Source organism: Balaenoptera borealis (assembly GCF_965194805.1).
Source record: "Balaenoptera borealis genome assembly, chromosome: 17".
NCBI lineage: Eukaryota > Metazoa > Chordata > Mammalia > Artiodactyla > Balaenopteridae > Balaenoptera > Balaenoptera borealis.
Genome location: NC_138876.1, coordinates 59663271 through 59681354, shown reverse-complemented (window position 1 = coordinate 59681354; position 18084 = coordinate 59663271). Strand labels below are relative to the sequence as shown.

General features: G+C 40.8%; 1 protein-coding gene across 2 annotated transcripts in view; it reads left to right on the top strand.

The window, feature by feature from the left end:
- Window positions 1-2970: 2970 nt before the first annotated feature.
- ZBTB10 (zinc finger and BTB domain containing 10) overlaps window positions 2971-18084 on the top strand; it is a 42029-nt gene continuing 26915 nt past the window's right edge. Inside the window, exons 1-2 of one of the 2 annotated variants that reach the window (XM_082363407.1) lie at window positions 2971-8284; window positions 8744-10190. In XM_082363407.1, coding sequence (XP_082219533.1) covers window positions 8262-8284; window positions 8744-10190 — 1470 coding nt within the window. In that variant the 5' untranslated portion in view covers window positions 2971-8261. The remainder of the gene's footprint in view (window positions 8285-8743; window positions 10191-18084) is intronic. The other variant, XM_082363408.1, reaches the window with a different exon arrangement.

Here is an 18084-nt window from a genome sequence, read left to right as displayed (position 1 = left end):
TCAGTTTTCAATAAAAATAAATATTGACCTCCTTCCCTACTCCATAGTTCTCATCCTTTGAAGCCTATATAAAAATTCATATTGTAAAAATAATCTATTTTTGTGCAACTCATATATACAAAGGAGGCATTTTACTTTTTACTTCCTCTCTCTGAGAATAGACTGAACTAACTCATATTTGTGATTAACTAGAATATAGACACTGCAATCACAAAAGGGTTAGCTATCATTAAATTTAGAATTTAAAAGCATAACTTCAGGGGCTTCTCTGGTGGCACAGTGGTTAAGAATCCGCCTGCCAATGCAGGGGACACAGGTTCAAGCCCTGGCCTGGGAAGATCTCACATGCTGCGGAGCAACTAAGCCTGTGAGCCACAACTACTGAGCCTGTGCTCTACAGCCCGTGAGCCACAACTACTGAGCCCGTGTGCCACAACTACTGAGCCTGCGCTCTACAGCCTGTGCTCCACAACAAGAGAAGCCACCGCAATGAGAAGCCCGTGCATCGCAATGAACAGCAGCCGCCGCTCTCCGCAACTAGAGAAAGCCCACGCACAGCAACGAAGACCCCATGCAGCCAAAAATTAAAAAAAATTTTTTTAAATGCATAACTTCACAGATAAAGCGGTTTTGTGTAAATTTTTAATGACCTAGTAGTTGAAATTGGAATTTTTATTCACTAGGTTTAATTTTAAAAAATTTCAAAACCTTTCTACAACTATGTATTTTATGGAAATGCCTTACGTTGTATAACATGCAAATATTATCAACACTTAAAACCTACCATAACATATTTCTGTTCTACTAGTTTATTCAGTAAAAATCTGTTTTAGTCTTTTGTTGAAAACTCAAGGTTGTGTGTACCTAGTGCCTGCCAATCTGCACATTCATATATTGATTCATTTAACAAATCCTTCCTGATTGCATGCTATGTCATAGTCACTGTTTCTAGATGCTGGAAATACAATATTGAGCGAACCCAGAAATGGTCCTTGCTTGCATGGAGCTGTCAGTCTGTTGGCGGAGTATGCAATAATCAATTAAAGACTGCAATTTTGGACTTCCCTGGCAGTCCAGTGGTTAAGACTCTGTACTCCCAATGCAGGGGGCACGGGTTTGATCCCTGGCTGGGGAACTAAGACACCGCAAGCCGCAGGGTGTGGCAAAAAAAAAAAAATATATATATATATATATATATATACATATATATATATATATACACAAAAATAAAAACTGCAATTTTGACAACATGTTTAAAAACTGCTGTTGCAACAAGTGCTGTGAAGGAGAGGAAAAAGTGCTGGGAGAATCTGCAACAGGATATTTGAATGTTGGGGAGTGTGGGTGGTCAGGGAAAGCTGCCCTGAGGAAGTGATGTAAGAATGAATGTGGGGGGACTTCCCTGGTGGCGCAGTGGTTTAAGAATCCACCTGCCAATGCAGGGGACACGGGTTCCAGCCCTGGTCCGGGAAAATCCCACATGCCACGGAGCAACTAAGTCCGTGTGCCACAACTACTGAGCCTGCGCTCTAGAGCCCGCGAGCCACAACTACTGAGCCCGCGTGTTGCAACTACTGAAGCCCGCGCGCCTAGAGCCCGTGCTCCGCAACGAGAAGCCACAGCAATAAGAAGCCCACACACTGCAACGAAGAGTAGCCCCCGCTCGCTGCAACTAGAGTAAGCCCACATGCAGCAACAAAGACCCAATGCAGCCAAAAAAATCAATCAATCAATAACTTTATAAAAAAAAAAAAGAATGAATGTGGGTTCATTAGAAGAAGGGAAGGAAGAGTGTTACAGACAGGGAACAGTGCAAAGGCCAGACAGGGATCAAAGCAAACCTGAAGGACAGAAGGAGGCTAGCTTCTGGAGGAGAGGGTTAGAGGAAGAAGGAGAGGCTGGAGAGGTGGAAGGCAGCCAGACTTGCTGGGCTCTGCAGGGCTTTAAGGTGTTTTGATACGTAGACCAACAGAAAATAATTAAAACTTTTGTAGGGTTTTAATGTGGGTGGGGTGATAAAATCAGATTGGCATTTTAAAAAGATTACTGGCTTCACAGTAAGAATGGATTAGAGGGCAGGGCTAGAATGTATGGTTTAGTGAGATAGATGCTACCCTGAACATATGCATGTAAACACAAGCTTTTGAAATATAAATCATGTTTTAAAGGGATTTAGAATTTTCTAAGAAAAGAATCACTGGTTTTTATCTTTTAAATCTTTGTGTTTATTTTTGGGGGGCAGGGCAAAGTTGGTTCACGATACATGGAGAAAAAGAAGAAAGGACAGTATTTTCCAGAAGCCCTGGGGAAAAACATATCATCAAAGTTAACTTTTTCCCCAAAACCAAAAACAGCTTTATTTTTTGTATTATATACTCAATATAAATTATAATATCAGTATAAGACAGTATGGAAAGTACATCCTTTTAAACTACTTTTTATGCTTGTACTCACATACAAACTTATATATACGCTCTTGGGAGCATGCCTTTTTCGTTCAGTAACGAATGTATGCCCAGTACTTAACAAAAGTAGGTGCTCAGTAGCTATTAATTGCATTAATTATTCCTGTTATATCTGTTAATATACATATTGCTTTTTTCACTCAGTAATAAGCCCTGGACTTACATAATACCACATCAACCTTTTTAATGGCTCAATAATTCATTATAGGCATGTGCCATAATGTATGTAAATAACCCCACACTGATGGAAGCTCAAAAGTTTTAGGCTTATAAACACATCCTTGTGATTCAATGAACATCCTTGCACAGACATTTTAATACTTTTCTAGGATAAATTCCTAGAACTGAAGGTGCTGGGTAAAAAGATATATACACATTTTATATTTTGATACCTATAGCCAAATAGCCTACAAGAAAAGTTGTTCCTATCCCCATTCTCAATTATATTCATTTTCCTATACCTCTGATGGGTTAAAAAATTTCATCTCCTGGTGTTTTTTGTTTTTTGTTTTTTTTAATAAATTTATTTATTTATTTATTTATTTTTGGCTGTGTTGGGTCTTCGTTTCTGTGCGAGGGCTTTCTCTAGTTGCGGCAAGCGGGGGCCATTCTTCATCGCGGTGCGCGGGCCTCTCACTATCGCGGCCTCTCTTGTTGCGGAGCACAGGCTCCAGATGCGCAGGCTCAGTAGTTGTGGCTCACGGACCCAGTTGCTCCGCAGCATGTGGGATCTTCCCAGACCAGGGCTCGAACCCGTGTCCCCTGCATTGGCAGGCAGATTCTCAACCACTGCGCCACCAGGGAAGCCCTCTCCTGGTGTTTTTAATGCACATTTCTCTGATTATTGGCCAGGTCTGCACATCTTTTCATAAGTTTACTAGTCACTTGTATTTTCTCTTCTGTGATTTTCTAATACATGTCCTTTGCACATTTCTTTTTCTTCTACTAGATATGTGTTTATCTTATGGATTTATGAGAGCCCTTTGGATATTAGTGATATTAAGCCTCTTTCTGTCATATATATCCCTATTTCTTTTTCCTAGTTCACTCTAAGAAATCTTTATTACGTTTTTGGAAAACAAAAGTTTTATAATTTATATAGTCAGTTCTGACAATCTTTTCCTTTAAAGTTTCTGGACATTGTATTCCGCTTAGAACTAGGTCTTTCACTCCCCAGCATTATAAAAATACCTCCCTAATAACATTTTCTTTTGGTACTTTTTACACCTTTGAGAACATTTCTGGAGGGCAATCAGGTGATATTAATACAACTTTATAAAATGTTCATTCCCTTTGCCAGCAATTCCCCTTTTAGAATTTATCCTAAAGGAATAAGATACAAAGTTTTAGTTTCAAGGATACTCACTAAAGAGTTATTTATAATGGCAAAACCCCCAAAACTGTAAACAATGAAATGTTCAACAATGGAAGACTGGTTAAATCAATTATCGTATATCTATATCCATTAAAATACAAAAAATATTTAATCATATTAAAACATATTAAAAACTAAAAGCAAAAATATGCTAAGTCCAATTCATAAACACCAAAAAAATTTTTTGGCTAGGCACAAAAAAGAAGACTGTATTTGCACAATAGTGGTTAGTTCTGGGCACTAATGATCTTTTTTCTTTTTCTTTTCTTCTATGAGAGTATTTGAACAATAAAAATATTTAAAATTAAGTGTAGCCTACAATTATGCAGATACAACATTGTTAAGTGTATTATTTGTGTTTTAGTAGCTAAGGGTGCCTTAGACTAGAGAGCATTATCCTTGTCTTCAACTTGCAAAGGTAAATTTTGCCTCATCCAATAACTTTAAGCAAGTCAATTAACCTTTTCGTACTTGGGTATCCTCATCTGTTGAATGAAGATAATAATACCTGCCCAGATTTAACTCACAAGGAAGTTGTGTAAATTATGATTCACTGTAAGCAACACAGAAAATGGTGCTAATGTTATTTATATTCAACTCCATGATTATCATTGTTTTTGCTTAAGCCTCTTTATTGAGGTATGATTGACATATGAAAAGCAGTACATATTTAATGTACACAATTTGATGAGTCTGGAGATAAGTATACACTTATGAAACCATTACCACTACCTATGCCATAAACGTATCCATCATCTCCCAAATAGACTACTGCCCAGTCTGTTTACTGATTTTTTTTGTGATAAGGACACTTAAGATCTATCCTCTTCCCAAAATTTTAAGTGTATGGTACAGTATGGTTAACTATAGGCACTATGCTATACAGTAGATCTCTAAGACTATTCATCTTGTATAACTGAAACTGTACCCTTTGACTGATACCTCTTATTTCCCTCTCCTCCCAGCCCTGGCAACCACCATTCCACCTTCTGCTTCTATGAGTTTGACTAGATTCCTCACATAGGTGGCATCATGTAGTATTTTTCCCTTTGTGTCTGGCTTATTTCACTTAGCATAATGTCCTCAAGGTCCATCCATGTTCTTGCAAATGGCAGGATTTCCTTCTTTTTAAGGGCTGAATAATATTCCATTGTGTATTATATGATTATTATTGCTTTTAATGTAAATGCAATGGAAACAGTAGGTCTATATCTTTGAAAAGAGTATTTTTAATTATCTAAGGGAAAGAAGAAGAAACAAAAGAAAAAAGTGGCCTACCAAAACAGATTGCAAGGAAAGATGATTATCCAATAAACATTTATTAATTGCCTACTTTGTGCTGGGGTGGTGCTGGGGAAGGGGAGAATAAGAGTGAATAATACAGAGTTTCTATTCTCAGTTACTTTATTCTGGTGGATGACTCATGTCAGTGCCACAGATGGAATCACAGACCATTGTCCCTAGAACCTAAAGAGGCAAAGCGCTGACAGAGGCAAAGTGCCTCTACCAAGGCAATAAAGGACAGTCAAGTTTGACTGTCAGAAATCAGCTGAACCAGGTCTAGGAGCTCAGCCTCATCACAGAGTTACAGTGGAAGAGTTATCAAGGTAACCTGCAGCAGTTCCACATAGCCTAAAGTGAAATTAGGGGACAAATTGGTTGGGGGTGCCCCATTCTGGAGGGGTTCCCCTGGTAAGCATAAGGGGGAATCCCCTTAAATATGGTAGAACCCCAACTGTAAATATAGGGGCTAGAGGGGAGAACAGATCCTGGCTTGCTGCTAGGAGGCTGGAAGGGGTGGGGGAATTCTTAAAAACTCCATTTACAGAACAGGAGATCCCCTTCTGTTAACTCAAAGTTCCCTTGTACAGGGTATTCTGAGCCATTTGTGGATTACTGTCCTCTTGAACTTTGTTTCTGATTCGATCTTCCTTCAGGGTTTAGAAGACACCTGAGTATATATTTATACATATAAAATGATAAAAATATAAATACATACACACACATACACCACACACTCCCACTGTTTGGCTGTTAGGTGGTCAGTGGCCCTAGAATTTAAGTCATTTATTTGTACCACTTGAATCTAGTGTTGTTCATTCCTCATCAGTGCACGTTTAAACATAATTCCAGACAGAAGATGATGTGAATTTTACAAAATATAAGGTAAGATATATGTCTGAGAAAAATACAGTTCGGACACAATTAACAACTTTATGGATTCAAGCATTTCTGGTGATTCTGGTGCTATCGGAATCAGCAAAAATAATAATACTAGCATAAACTTATATATTGCCTACTATGTACTAGGCATATAAGATGAAAAGAAGCAAAGATATGAATTTAACAGTATGGGAATGAAAATAATCTTTAAAGTTGAAATTAAAAAATTCTTAGGTACATTTTACTTCCCATCACCTTAACCCTAGATAAGCAATTAACTCCAGTAACTGTTCCCTCCTTTTATGGAGGAGGCAGTGGTGGTTAAAATTGAATAAATAATGTATATATATTTATTTGCAAAGTGCCTGGAATTTTAAAAAATGCATTAAGGACAAAGCACAGTATTATTATAACATTCTTCCATATATTACATGGAAGCACATAATACATACAGCCAAGCAGGCAGAATCCTCTCATTTCTCCAATGTACAAATTAGGTCACCATAGATTCCACTGTCCTAAACTTTCCAACTAAAACAAAGCAGGACAAAGTTTTTTAAAAACCCACGAACTGTACCAACCTGAGGACCTATATTGGAATTTCAAGCTGTTGATCACTGGTGGCCAGGTGACAATATGGACAGGTGGCAATATGATCATCACTGAAAAAAAACTCAAAGCCAAAATCTTTTTGTGGCAAGTTAGTACCATCATTCTTTACATTAAAATTACATTTCATCTATAAGGTAGAACTCATATTTTTTGTTTGATAAACAACACTGCTCATTTATACAGATACTAAAATTACAGTGAATCAAGTGAAAGCTGTTTTGACTAAATCTATATAATCAATAATATATGAGTCTGGCTGTGCATGCATGTGCTTAGTCCATTTAAAAATATTAAGACAAATGGTATTTTATAATAAATCTGTTTTTTTAAAAGTTAATCTTGAAAAACATAGCATATTCCATATTCCTCATGGTATACTCAAAGCTTTAAATATTATTTTAAAAGTAGAAATTTCTGAATCACAAGACTAGAGAACCTAAAAATTGTAACACATGCTCTTTATTAAACATACATAATTTTCATTAATATATAATGTAGAAGATTAAAACCTCTAACACAAGATAATCTACAACTGTAGAGTTTGTATTTTTTCCCCCATGCACATCCTGACATATATTAATGTAAGAAGTAACATATTTTTTCCCACTCAATAATTATCTTGAACATATTTTATATTAGTTTGTGATTAAACCTTTAATATATATTTTTTAATTTTTAATTTACTGAGTTATTTTATTTTTAAGGTTACATACATTGTTTCATTTAGTCCTCTTATTATATTTCTTAAAAGAGTAAAAAGCTCCTCCATAGTTTGAGAATCTTTTTAACCTGAAATAGGTTTGAATAAAAATAATTTAAGATTTCACACTTCTTGTTTTTTTTGCTTTTCCTTTCATTTTTTCTTCTTGTGTTTTTACAAGTTTGTTTCACATTTCAAAATAGTAAAATGAATCTAAACACTTTAGATTTTGCTAAATTCAGCATATTAAAAAATTTTAAATAGGAGTATAAGGGCTCTAAGCTGGAAAATCTTCTGAAAAACTTGACTACGATTATTATTGTAAGAGTTTCATTTCCAGCTCCATCTGTTCTTCTAATCATTCTAAATTCCAAATGCAGTGTAAACAGTTAAAAAAAACAAGTCCTACAAATCAATTCTTGCCTTTACACACACGATCTTCGGAGTCGCACGCAGCGTCTGTATAAGCAGACTCCTCCCCACTCTTGGGGAAAACCCTGCCTAATATTTATAACGTTATGACATACTGTAATACTCACAAGGTGGTTGTAGAAGTATAAACACGACTGGAGTTATCTGATTGGCTGCTGGTGATGTAACACCCATGTCAATACTTCCCACTGAACGCACGTGTTCGACCTTTTATTTAAATTTCCATTTCATCACAGCAATAAGACACTCGGGGCGGTGCATTTTCTGTGAAATGATTATTGCCTTGGGCCTGAAGTGCTGCCTCGCACACACAATGCCTCAGACGAGGAGGTGTCCGTGGTTGCAACCTCCTCGCGTGAAAGGCACAGCCTGGTCCAGTCTTTGTGAAGGAACAAAATAAGTTCACTTCCTTGGGCACCGCCACCCACCCTCAGCAAATGACAAGGCTGGAGCGCAGCTCCCACCGCACAGTTATTTCCAAAGTCCCAGGTGAACTCGTGGCGAGAGAAGGAAAATGTGCTTCCCGGGCGCGGGTAGGTGCGTGCGGGTAGCGGGGAGGCGGCCAGACCCTGACACTCGCCAGCTGTTTGTCCTCCGCGGAGCCCGGCCCCGGCCGCACACGCCCGCCCCCTCCCCGAGACCCCCAGCCCGCCGCCCGGCCTTTTGTCCCCCGCTCCTCGGCCGACTTCCTTCCCCGCGGCCGCACCCCCGCCCCCAGGCCGGAGGCGCGGCCCAGCCCCTTTCCCGGTCCCCTGGCGCCCCCACCCCACCCCACCCCAGCCCAGCCCCAAGCCCAGCCCCCCTCCCCCAGCCCGGCCCCCACCCTTTCCCCCTCCAGCGGTTACTGCTACCCCGGTGCATTGTGGGCGCACGGTCCGTTGTTCATTTGCCATTCGACCTCCGCCGGGGCCTGGTCGGACGGAAACGCTCCGCCGGCTTTATTGTCGGTTCGTTATGTGGCGGAGCCCGGCAGTTTAACGTGCTTCTCGCCCTCAGCGCCTCGGAAGCCGGCAGCGGGTTGGGACTCCTCGGCGCGCCGGAGGAAGGATATCTGTTTGGAGGATCGGTGTGTGCGCGCGGCTTTAAAGAGGGGGCAGCGGAGGGTCTCCCCGCACTCCGCCTCTCAACTTCGAAGGCCCCACGCGCCCCGGCTCGCTGCTCACCTCTCCGCCGCCCGCCCCCTTCTCCGCGCGGGACGCTGCCCGGAGCGCAGCGGGGCGGGGGTGGAGGATTAGGAGGCGGCCGGAGGCGGCGGCCCGGCGGGCGGCGGCGGCGGCGGCGGCAGCGGACGCGTGAGGCAGCCCCGGGGAGCGAGCGCGAGCCGGGCGGGAGGGCGAGGCCGAGCCCCGCGAGACCGGAACGCCCGGGGTGGGGGCGGGGGCGAAGCGGAGGGGGAGCGCGCGGGACGCGGCCCGAGGCCGGGCGCGAGCCGGGGCACCGGGCGGCGGCGGCGGCGGCGCGCGCCATGTCGTTCAGTGAAATGAACCGCAGGACGCTGGCGTTCCGAGGAGGCGGGTTGGTCACCGCCAGCGGCGGCGGCGGCGGCTCCGCGAACAATAACGTTGGCGGGGAGGCCTCGGCTTGGCCCCAGCACCCCCAGCCAAGACAGCCCCAGCCGCCAGCGCCGCAGCAGCTCAATGGGCGGGGGGCCGACGAGGAAGTGGAATTGGAGGGCCTGGAGCCCCAAGACCTGGAGGCCTCTGCCGGGGTGGCCGCCGCCGCCGAGGAAACCAAGGAGTTGCTGCTCCCCCAAGACGCGGGCGGCCCCACCTCGCTGGGCGGCGGTGGCGCAGGGGGCCCCCTGCTAGCGGAAAGGAACCGTCGGACTCTGGCCTTCCGAGGCGGCGGCGGCGGCGGCGGTGGGGGGCTCGGCAACAATGGCAGTAGCCGCGGCCGCCCCGAGACCTCGGCGTGGCCCCTGAGGCATTTCAATGGGCGAGGGCCCGCGGCCGTGGAGTTGGAGCTGGACGCGTTGGAGGGGAAGGAGTTGATGCCGGACGGCGCGTCCCTGAGCGACAGCACCGAGGACGAAGAGGAGGGGGCGAGCCTGGGCGACGGCAGCGGGGCGGAAGGCGGCAGCTGCAGCAGCAGCAGGCGGTCGGGCGGCGATGGCGGGGACGAAGCGGAGGGCAGCGGAGTGGGAGCTGGCGAAGGGGAGACTGTCCAGCACTTCCCGCTCGCGCGGCCCAAGTCCCTAATGCAGAAGCTCCAGTGCTCCTTTCAGACCTCCTGGCTCAAAGATTTTCCCTGGCTGCGCTATTCCAAGGATACTGGCCTTATGTCTTGCGGCTGGTGCCAAAAGACCCCCGAGGACGGGATAAGCGGGGACCTGCCTCCAGTGGGGCACGACGAGCTTTCGCGAGGGACCCGCAACTACAAGAAAACCCTCCTTCTGAGGCACCACGTCTCTACCGAGCACAAACTCCACGAAGCCAACGCCCAGGTACGGTGTATTCTGTTTCTACTTCGGGGGAAAGGTTTATCAGCTGAAAACCCCGTTTTCCTGGGTGAAGACATCTTTCCTGTTGGGAGAGAGGTGTCGGGAGCTTACGCGTGGGGGGGTTAGAAAACCTGGGAACAAGTTTTCAAAAGTTACCGGGGGAGGGGGGAGGGGGGGAATAACAATTTTCTAATCGTAACGCTGAATTTGTTTTAATTTTTTCGTGACGCAGATTTCTTTGCCCATCAGGTTGAATCAAAAGGAAAGTTTAATACGCGAGGTGGAAGGGTTTAACCCTGTAAGGTTGGCTTTGTGGGGTCAAAATGTTATTAGCTGTGGTTTTAGGAAAGCTGCTTTATGTTGGTAGTCTTTCAGCTTGCTGGTGGAAGTGAAATCTGGTAACTCTTTGAAGAATGAATTAAACAATTTCCTTAATCTTTGACGCTACCCCTTTTAGGAGAACATCCAACGGAGAAAAATATTTTTTATCATATCAGGATAATGTGAAATATGAGAGCAGTATGTAAATGTAGAGGAAGCTATTTGGATAAGACTCATTTTTCGTGGGTTATTTTACTAAATTCATCTCCGTTAAACTTGTTGAACTTCTCTTTCCAAAGGCATACTTTTGGTAAATTGTGGTAGTTTTTGTTTCCTTCTACCCAGATTTTTGTGCTGAGATTTTCTGTAACCCCCCTTTTCAAAAAGTTTCTTGTAAGTGCAGTTTACTTTAAACTTAGCATATTTGAAATGTTTAATGTAAAGTTACTTATACCAAGTAGTTGATTTGGACTGGTAGAGAATGTATTTACCAAACTCCTTAAAATCATAAGTTCTTAGTTATAAAACAAATAAAGTTATATTTTAGTTGTTCTTAGCTCTTGTTTTAATATTTCTAGTCTAAAAATAATAGTCTTACCATTTTGATAATCCTTTTTCAAGCCAAACAGATGTTGATAAGTGCTTCGAAGACTTTTAGACAACCTGTGGTGGTGGATGGAATTTATTCTTTTGTATTGCTAGCCATTGATTTTAGAAAGTCACCTTTCGGATATTAGTCCCTTTGTGTGTTTATTGGAATGATCTTGCTGTTCAGAACACTTATAGTGGAGTTAGTTAGGCACTATCCAATAACCCCGTAGCCCAGAAGTTTCTCAGAAGTTGAGGCTTTAACGTTAAAGCATAGGGTTGTTTTTCTCAGGGGGCAATGGCAACAGTTTTTGCACAAGTTTTAGTTGCCTAAGCCCTAGAAGGAAGGTCACTTAAAGATATAAGGCCCAGAAAGGTTAAGTAAATTGTCCCAAGTCTTACAGTTCTTGTGATAAATGAGACTGAAGTCTATAAGGAATGTTGCAATGGAAAAAAAAAGTTTTGGAGTAAATCTAGGTTCAGATCTCAGCTTTCTGCAATTACTAGCTTTGTGAGCTTGGGCACTGGAGTGCCAAACTTGTCTTCTGTATGCTGAATACAGATGTCCCTTACTCTGGCAAGTAATTATTCTGTTCCCATTTTACAGAAGAGGAATCTAGAGGCTTTAAAGAGTTATATATTCTTGAAGTTATTTAGTAGTATGATGGAGGTGGAAGGCTTGTGAAAATGAAAGTGTGCTTTTCTAAATGGTAAGTTGGTTATTTAGAAGCATTTAAAAAGACAATCAGAATGAATTTTCCTAATCCAGTGGACCAGTTACTCTTATCTTCTTCAGCGTAGTCTACGTGTAGGCAGATCTGAATGGGAGTACAAATTATAATTAGCTGCTTAGTGAACCTGAAATCAGAGGAAGGGGAATTAGTTGGATAACCTTATGATAGACTTAGTGTGGTGTATCCTTCTCCCCTAGGCATATGTCTGGATTAGGGAATTCATTCCTAGGTAAACCCTTTTCTAAACTTAATCCCTGCGTTATCCCTCCCTTACCCTTTGCCCCCTTAAACTCCCTTTTTACAGATATAATCTGTAGACCACCTTTTTTCTCTTAGGACATTATTTCATTAGACAGAGAATAATAAAGTTTAGTAGTCATGTTTGCCTAAGGCTATTTATTGGTTCTCTGGATTGGATTTTGGATGTTATTTCTGTTTTCATTCTAACTAACCTTAGTTTGGGGTGTTACCTTGTGATTGACCCCAGGTACCACCTATAGAATCCTTTTGTCTTGTTATTACATGAGTGTCAGGTTCAAGAACTGACTTATTTCTTCCTATGGGCAGAGTTAATCACTTTTTTTCCGTTGCCATGTAGCCTTTGATTACCTGTAGGAGGCAGTATAACACAATGTGTAAGAACATTCTTGACTTTAAAGAAGGGGGACCTGAGTCCTAATCCTCTTTCTTGGCAGGAAAATGAGTTAACTTCTAGTTTCCTCATGTGTGCAAAGTATATATGCCAGCATGTAATCACTCAGTAAATGATAACGGTTATTACCATCATTACTTATTTTCATTGTAGATAACTATAACAACGTTTTTTGGGGGGACTTGGTACCTCATGTCTCAGTGTTACCAGTTTTCTCAGTTTGGAAGCCACTTTATCTCATGGAATCACTCTTGATTCTAGAGAGCAAACCAATTCTCTTCTTCATACTTTTAGAGACTTTGGCCATTCAATTCTTTGAAGATTGAGACTTTCTCATCATACATGCAATTTTTCTCACCTTCGTAAGAAATATCTTGCATTAGCTTTGTCCTGTCTTAAAAATGCTGAAATAAGAGTTCCTCTGGAGTTCTCCGGCAAGAATTAAGTTTGAGGCTAGGGTGTAATTCACTCCCTTTATCTTCCCCTCCCTTTTTTTTTTTAAAACCCAGAAAACTAGCAAGATAAGTTTTATTATTATGAAAATAGTATGTGCTCATTTTCAAAAATTGGAAAAGTATACAGAAGGATAAATAATAGCAGATGAGTCTCCCTCTTACCTAGTTCCCCCTCACCTCCCAATAACAGTTTTCTTCTATCTACTTCCAGTCTTTGCATATACATGCATCTGTGTGTTTATCCTCTCTTATTTAAATGTAATCAGGAGCACATGGAGGCCTGTTTGTTTTGAGAAGAGTTTGGCCAAATCTTAGTATGTGAATAAGGGTTACTTTACTTTTTGTTTCTTATGCCTTCTGTAAGAGAAAAGTTATTTTCCATTAATTCCTTGGTGGTGGCCAAAAAACTGTGGCACATCCTTTTTTGTTGTTTTTTTTTTTTTTTTTTTTTTTTTGGCTGTACCTCATGCCTTGTGGGATCCCTAACCAGGGATCGAACCTGTGCCCCCTACATTGGAAGTGTGGAGTCCTAACCATTGAACCGCCAGGGAATTCCCTGTGGCACATTCTTAAAACCTTTGATATTCTTCTGTTATTTGGATGTTGGTTGTTAAGGATTGCTCATGTGAGAGTCCATAAAATATGCTTTCAGAATCTGTTCTGGAGCCTTGTATTTCAGAAATACCCTTGTATTTATAAGGATGTAAGGGACAACATGTAGTTTCTATTTTGAGTAACAACTGCCTATATCTGAAGAGTCAGGTTCAGTGATTAGCTCATATAGGATTTGACCATTTGGCCCAGAGGACTTTAAAATTGCTTTAATAACAGTGATTACCACTGTATCTTGGTTCAGATCACTTTCTACCCAGTTGTGAAATTTTCGTAGCCTAAATCACACATTCTGTCAACTCTTTCCAGTTTAGTAAGCCTAAAACATGCACTCAAACGTGTTATTGTTACAAATTTAGTTAACCTTTCCAGAAAGTAAATATTTAATTCAGATCAGTGATCTAATTAAAATTACAAATTGGAATATGTTGGTGAGCAACAAAAGCAAAGGTGAGACAGATCTACCAGCCTTCTTTGCATTTGGCAAAAATAAGTTGTTTTGTTTTGTTTTAAAGATTTTGGAAGAAAGACTGAAAAAACCTTTCACTAGGAAGGAGAAATAGGTATTACAGATGACTACAGAGCCTATGGCCCATTAAGTAATCAGTTTGTATAATACTTACATAGATTCTAACAGTCATTCATTGTTTTTGATTTGGTAAAAGCTGGTTCCTTTCCCTTGTGGTTTTTACTATATGTTACAGTGTATCTAAGATTGGCTTGTTTCTCCCTCTTAAGTTTACATACACATATTAGGTAGATACAAGGCACTGAAGATAAACCTATATAAATAAGACATTTTTCTGCCCTCAAGAAACTTGTACTCTAGTAAGGAGAGACAGACATAAAATGATAGCTACCATGTTAGAAGTATATTCAAGTTACAGTTAAGACACTAAGAAAGTCATCAGTTCTATTTGTGAAGGTTGGGAGAAGCTTGTAGAATTGACTCCTAACTTAATTGTGTTAAGTGAGTAAGTGTTGAAGAGGGGAGGGCATTCCAGGCATTGCAGTTGGAAGCAGCTTGAGCATAGTAGAAATTGATGTCTTGATGTGTCTGAGAAGTAGATGATTTGGTTGTTGAGCAAGATGAAGAATCAAGTTTGAATGGGTAGACAGACTCCAGGTTATGGACGATCTTTTTATGTTGAAATGATTGTACTGACATTTTATTCTGCTAACAATGGGCAAACTATTTAGCAGTTTTAAGCAGGGGAGAACCATGATGAAATATGTGTAAGTTGCTGTTTAGAAGCACCTGTGTAGTGTGTATGTGTGGGTTTTGAGGAGAGCTCATAATAAAGCATATTTTTGGCATCTGAAATTGGTTGGAAGTTGTAATCACCTGAAGGCTAATACCCCAGGCCTATAGATTTAGAATTTCTGGGGATAGTACTTAAATTGCAAGAAAAGATGCCATCACTCAAGGAGATCAGAGAAGTGATAGAAGATTGCAAAGGACATCTTCCTTTTTTTCTCTACTGACTGTTACATAATTTGTCAGTACTACTAGCAGGCATCTATTTGGCATCATGTTTGCTGTGGCCTTGTTTGTCCTCATTACTAGAAATCGAATTTGGGTTTGTAAGTGGACATTGATGTTTTAAATCTTTCAGTATACTGTTCCAGTGGGTTGCTGCATCAAAAGTAGTAAAGATTTTTGGTTTTAATTCTTTTAGCTTACACTTTGATGTTTGTGTTGGAAATTGTTTTTTCTACTAATCCATTTATCAAAAGAGGACTATAATTCTGGGTAGGGAGGTAAATACTAATTACTTGATTTTTTTAGCCAAATAGCACTTTTTTAATTTATGGATTGACTACAGGTGAGCTCACTGCAGCTGAAGTTCTCTCTCCCATTGTACCCCTCAGAAGGGTGGGGAGACTGGGTAGTGTGGTCTTGGATTCTCTACAGGTTGGTGGCATTATCTAGCTCCCCCAGCTAGAATGCTGTGAAGACCCTATGATCTCTCTCCCCACCCCTACCTTGAAATCTAGTTAATCACTCAAGTTTGGATTTTACTTTCCAAATTTTTTTCCAGGCTCTGCCTCTCTACCTCTCCCCCCATTGATATTCTCTCTCTTACCTAATTAAGGTCCTTGTTTCTTGGCAAGTGCAGTGTGTTGCACTATTAACAATAGATTCCCCTGGTCACAGTATCTCTAGTCTTCATCCCCTGATAATTATCCTCCACTTTGCTGCCACAGTCATCTCTATCTGCTAATTCAATCAGATCACTACTTCTAAAGCTCTGTAGGCACCTATAGCAATGGTTAATCTTGTGCAGGATTTGAATCTCTTGATAATCTGATGCAACTTATAGACACTTAGCTCCAAAAACATTCATAAGAGCATATTTGCATTTCTTGGACTTTTTTGGGATCACCTTGAAGTTCTTTCATAAATCTAGAATTGTGAGGATCCGTAGACCATCTTGGTTCTTTTTCTCACGCCATCTCATTTGCTTAGAGTGCTCATCCTACCATTCCACTCTTGCATCCTTTAAGGCTCAGCTCAGATCTTTCTTTCAAAAAGCATCTCCTCCCCCACCTCCAAAAAAAATGGATTAGATACACTTCCTCTCTGCTCTCTGCTCTCATAACATGCTTGTTATACTCTTCAGTACCTTAAGAATCTTGCTCAGCAGTGATAACTTCAGGTTGGGAACTAATTCATTTTGGGTCTGCAGTGTACAACCTGTCTAAAGTAGGCATTCACTTAATGCTTATTAAATAAGTGAGTAAAGTCAGGATTTTTCTAGCTTTTAGCAGCTTTTTCTCTGAGTAAAATACTTACTATTTTTTGGCCTCTCTGGAAATAAATTTGAAGATAATAAGCTGTGAAGATTTTAACCAAATGTATACTTTTCTATATTTTCTTCATTTTGGAAAAGTTAGTTAAGGTGTCTTCCAGATCTAAAATTATAATTTTACATATGGGCGTCTTCACAAATAAAATAACAGAAGACTTTTCATATTTATAGATTCTCTGGTATAGCACATTTTCTGATTTTTGAAGTCTGACTGTCCATTTCCTTAAAATCTCCTTGTTTGGGCTTCCCTGGTGGCGCAGTGGTTGGGAGTCTGCCTGCCAATGCAGGGGACACGGGTTCGAGCCCTGGTCTGGGAGGATCCCACATGCCACGGAGCAACTAAGCCCGTGAGCCACAACTACTGAGCCTGCGCGTCTGGAGCCTGTGCTCCGCAATAAGAGAGGCCGCGATAGTGAGAGGCCCGCGCACCGCGATGAAGAGTGGCCCCCACTCGTCGCGACTAGAGAAAGCCCTCGCACAGAAACGAAGACCCAACACAGCCAAAAATAAATAAATAAATAAATAAATAAATTTATTAAAAAAAAAAAAAAGACTGAGTCTTAAAAAAAAAAAATCTCCTTGTTTATCTAGTTTAGACTAATGTCTGGGCTAAGTCGTGTTTTCCTTTTCGGGAAAGGGAATAGAAAATTTTCCAACTAGTCTTTAAAAAGACTAGTTTTGGAAATATTTAAACCTTTTTATCAGTATATTTTTACTTATCAGTGATATCTCATGTTTATCAATATACTGAGAATGGACATAGAATGTTAAAGAAAGAACTAGAGAGACAGATGACTTCTTAGGGATCTATTAATTTTTGTCTTTAGTACTAGGAATTTATTTGGTTCAGCAAATAATATTGGCAGTTTATTTTAGTGCTTATTTTTCTCTGTTTTACCCATATCCTCAAATAATACTCCCGCTTGTTGAATACATATACTCTTGACTTGTAAACCCTTCATTGTGAAGAGCATGTTTAATAGGTGCTACAAAAACATGGCATAGTGCTGTGATGAGTACTGAAGGAGAAACAGCTAGTGTTGCTTGTAAAAACAGGTAACATTACTGTTCTTGCACAATAGTAATGAGAAAAAATAGTAGTTGAATAGCGTGCTTGGTTTTGTATAGTTTGTGTCAAAAATGGAAGGGGCAAATATTTTGGTGGATAGGCTTTTGTCTAAGTTATTTTTAAAAATTAGGACATTTGGTCTGATAATGGCAGAGAATTACAGAAATTAGGACTGGCCCAGAATATTCAGAACACATTGACCATGGCCTAAAATAACTGCTGTGACGTAGCCACCTCCTTTTTAAAGTGTTTTGAATTGCTTAGTGTATGAACTTCAGGCACTTCTTGACTTGTAAATGCTAATTCACTGCTTCCACAGACTCTTCATGATGTGCTGGTAAATTATGATCAGTGCTTAAAATTTTTGCTTCTTCCAAGTATTGATACTGTTACTACAATACCTGTTAGAACTTCGAACCGAATGAGCTTTGCTGGGCAGGTATGGCATGCATAGCAAAGCTTAGTTTTAGGCTTGCATGAAAAAAAAGATGCAGTTTGGAAATTTGCTGTAGTGAATAGAGAGCATAAGCAAATTAGTAAAAAATCTTTTAGTAAAAGTAAACAGTATGATACTTCTGTAGAAAATTATACTACAGCAGTAACTATTTTAGATATTTTTAGTATTGGTTTAGTTCTTTATATATTCATACAAG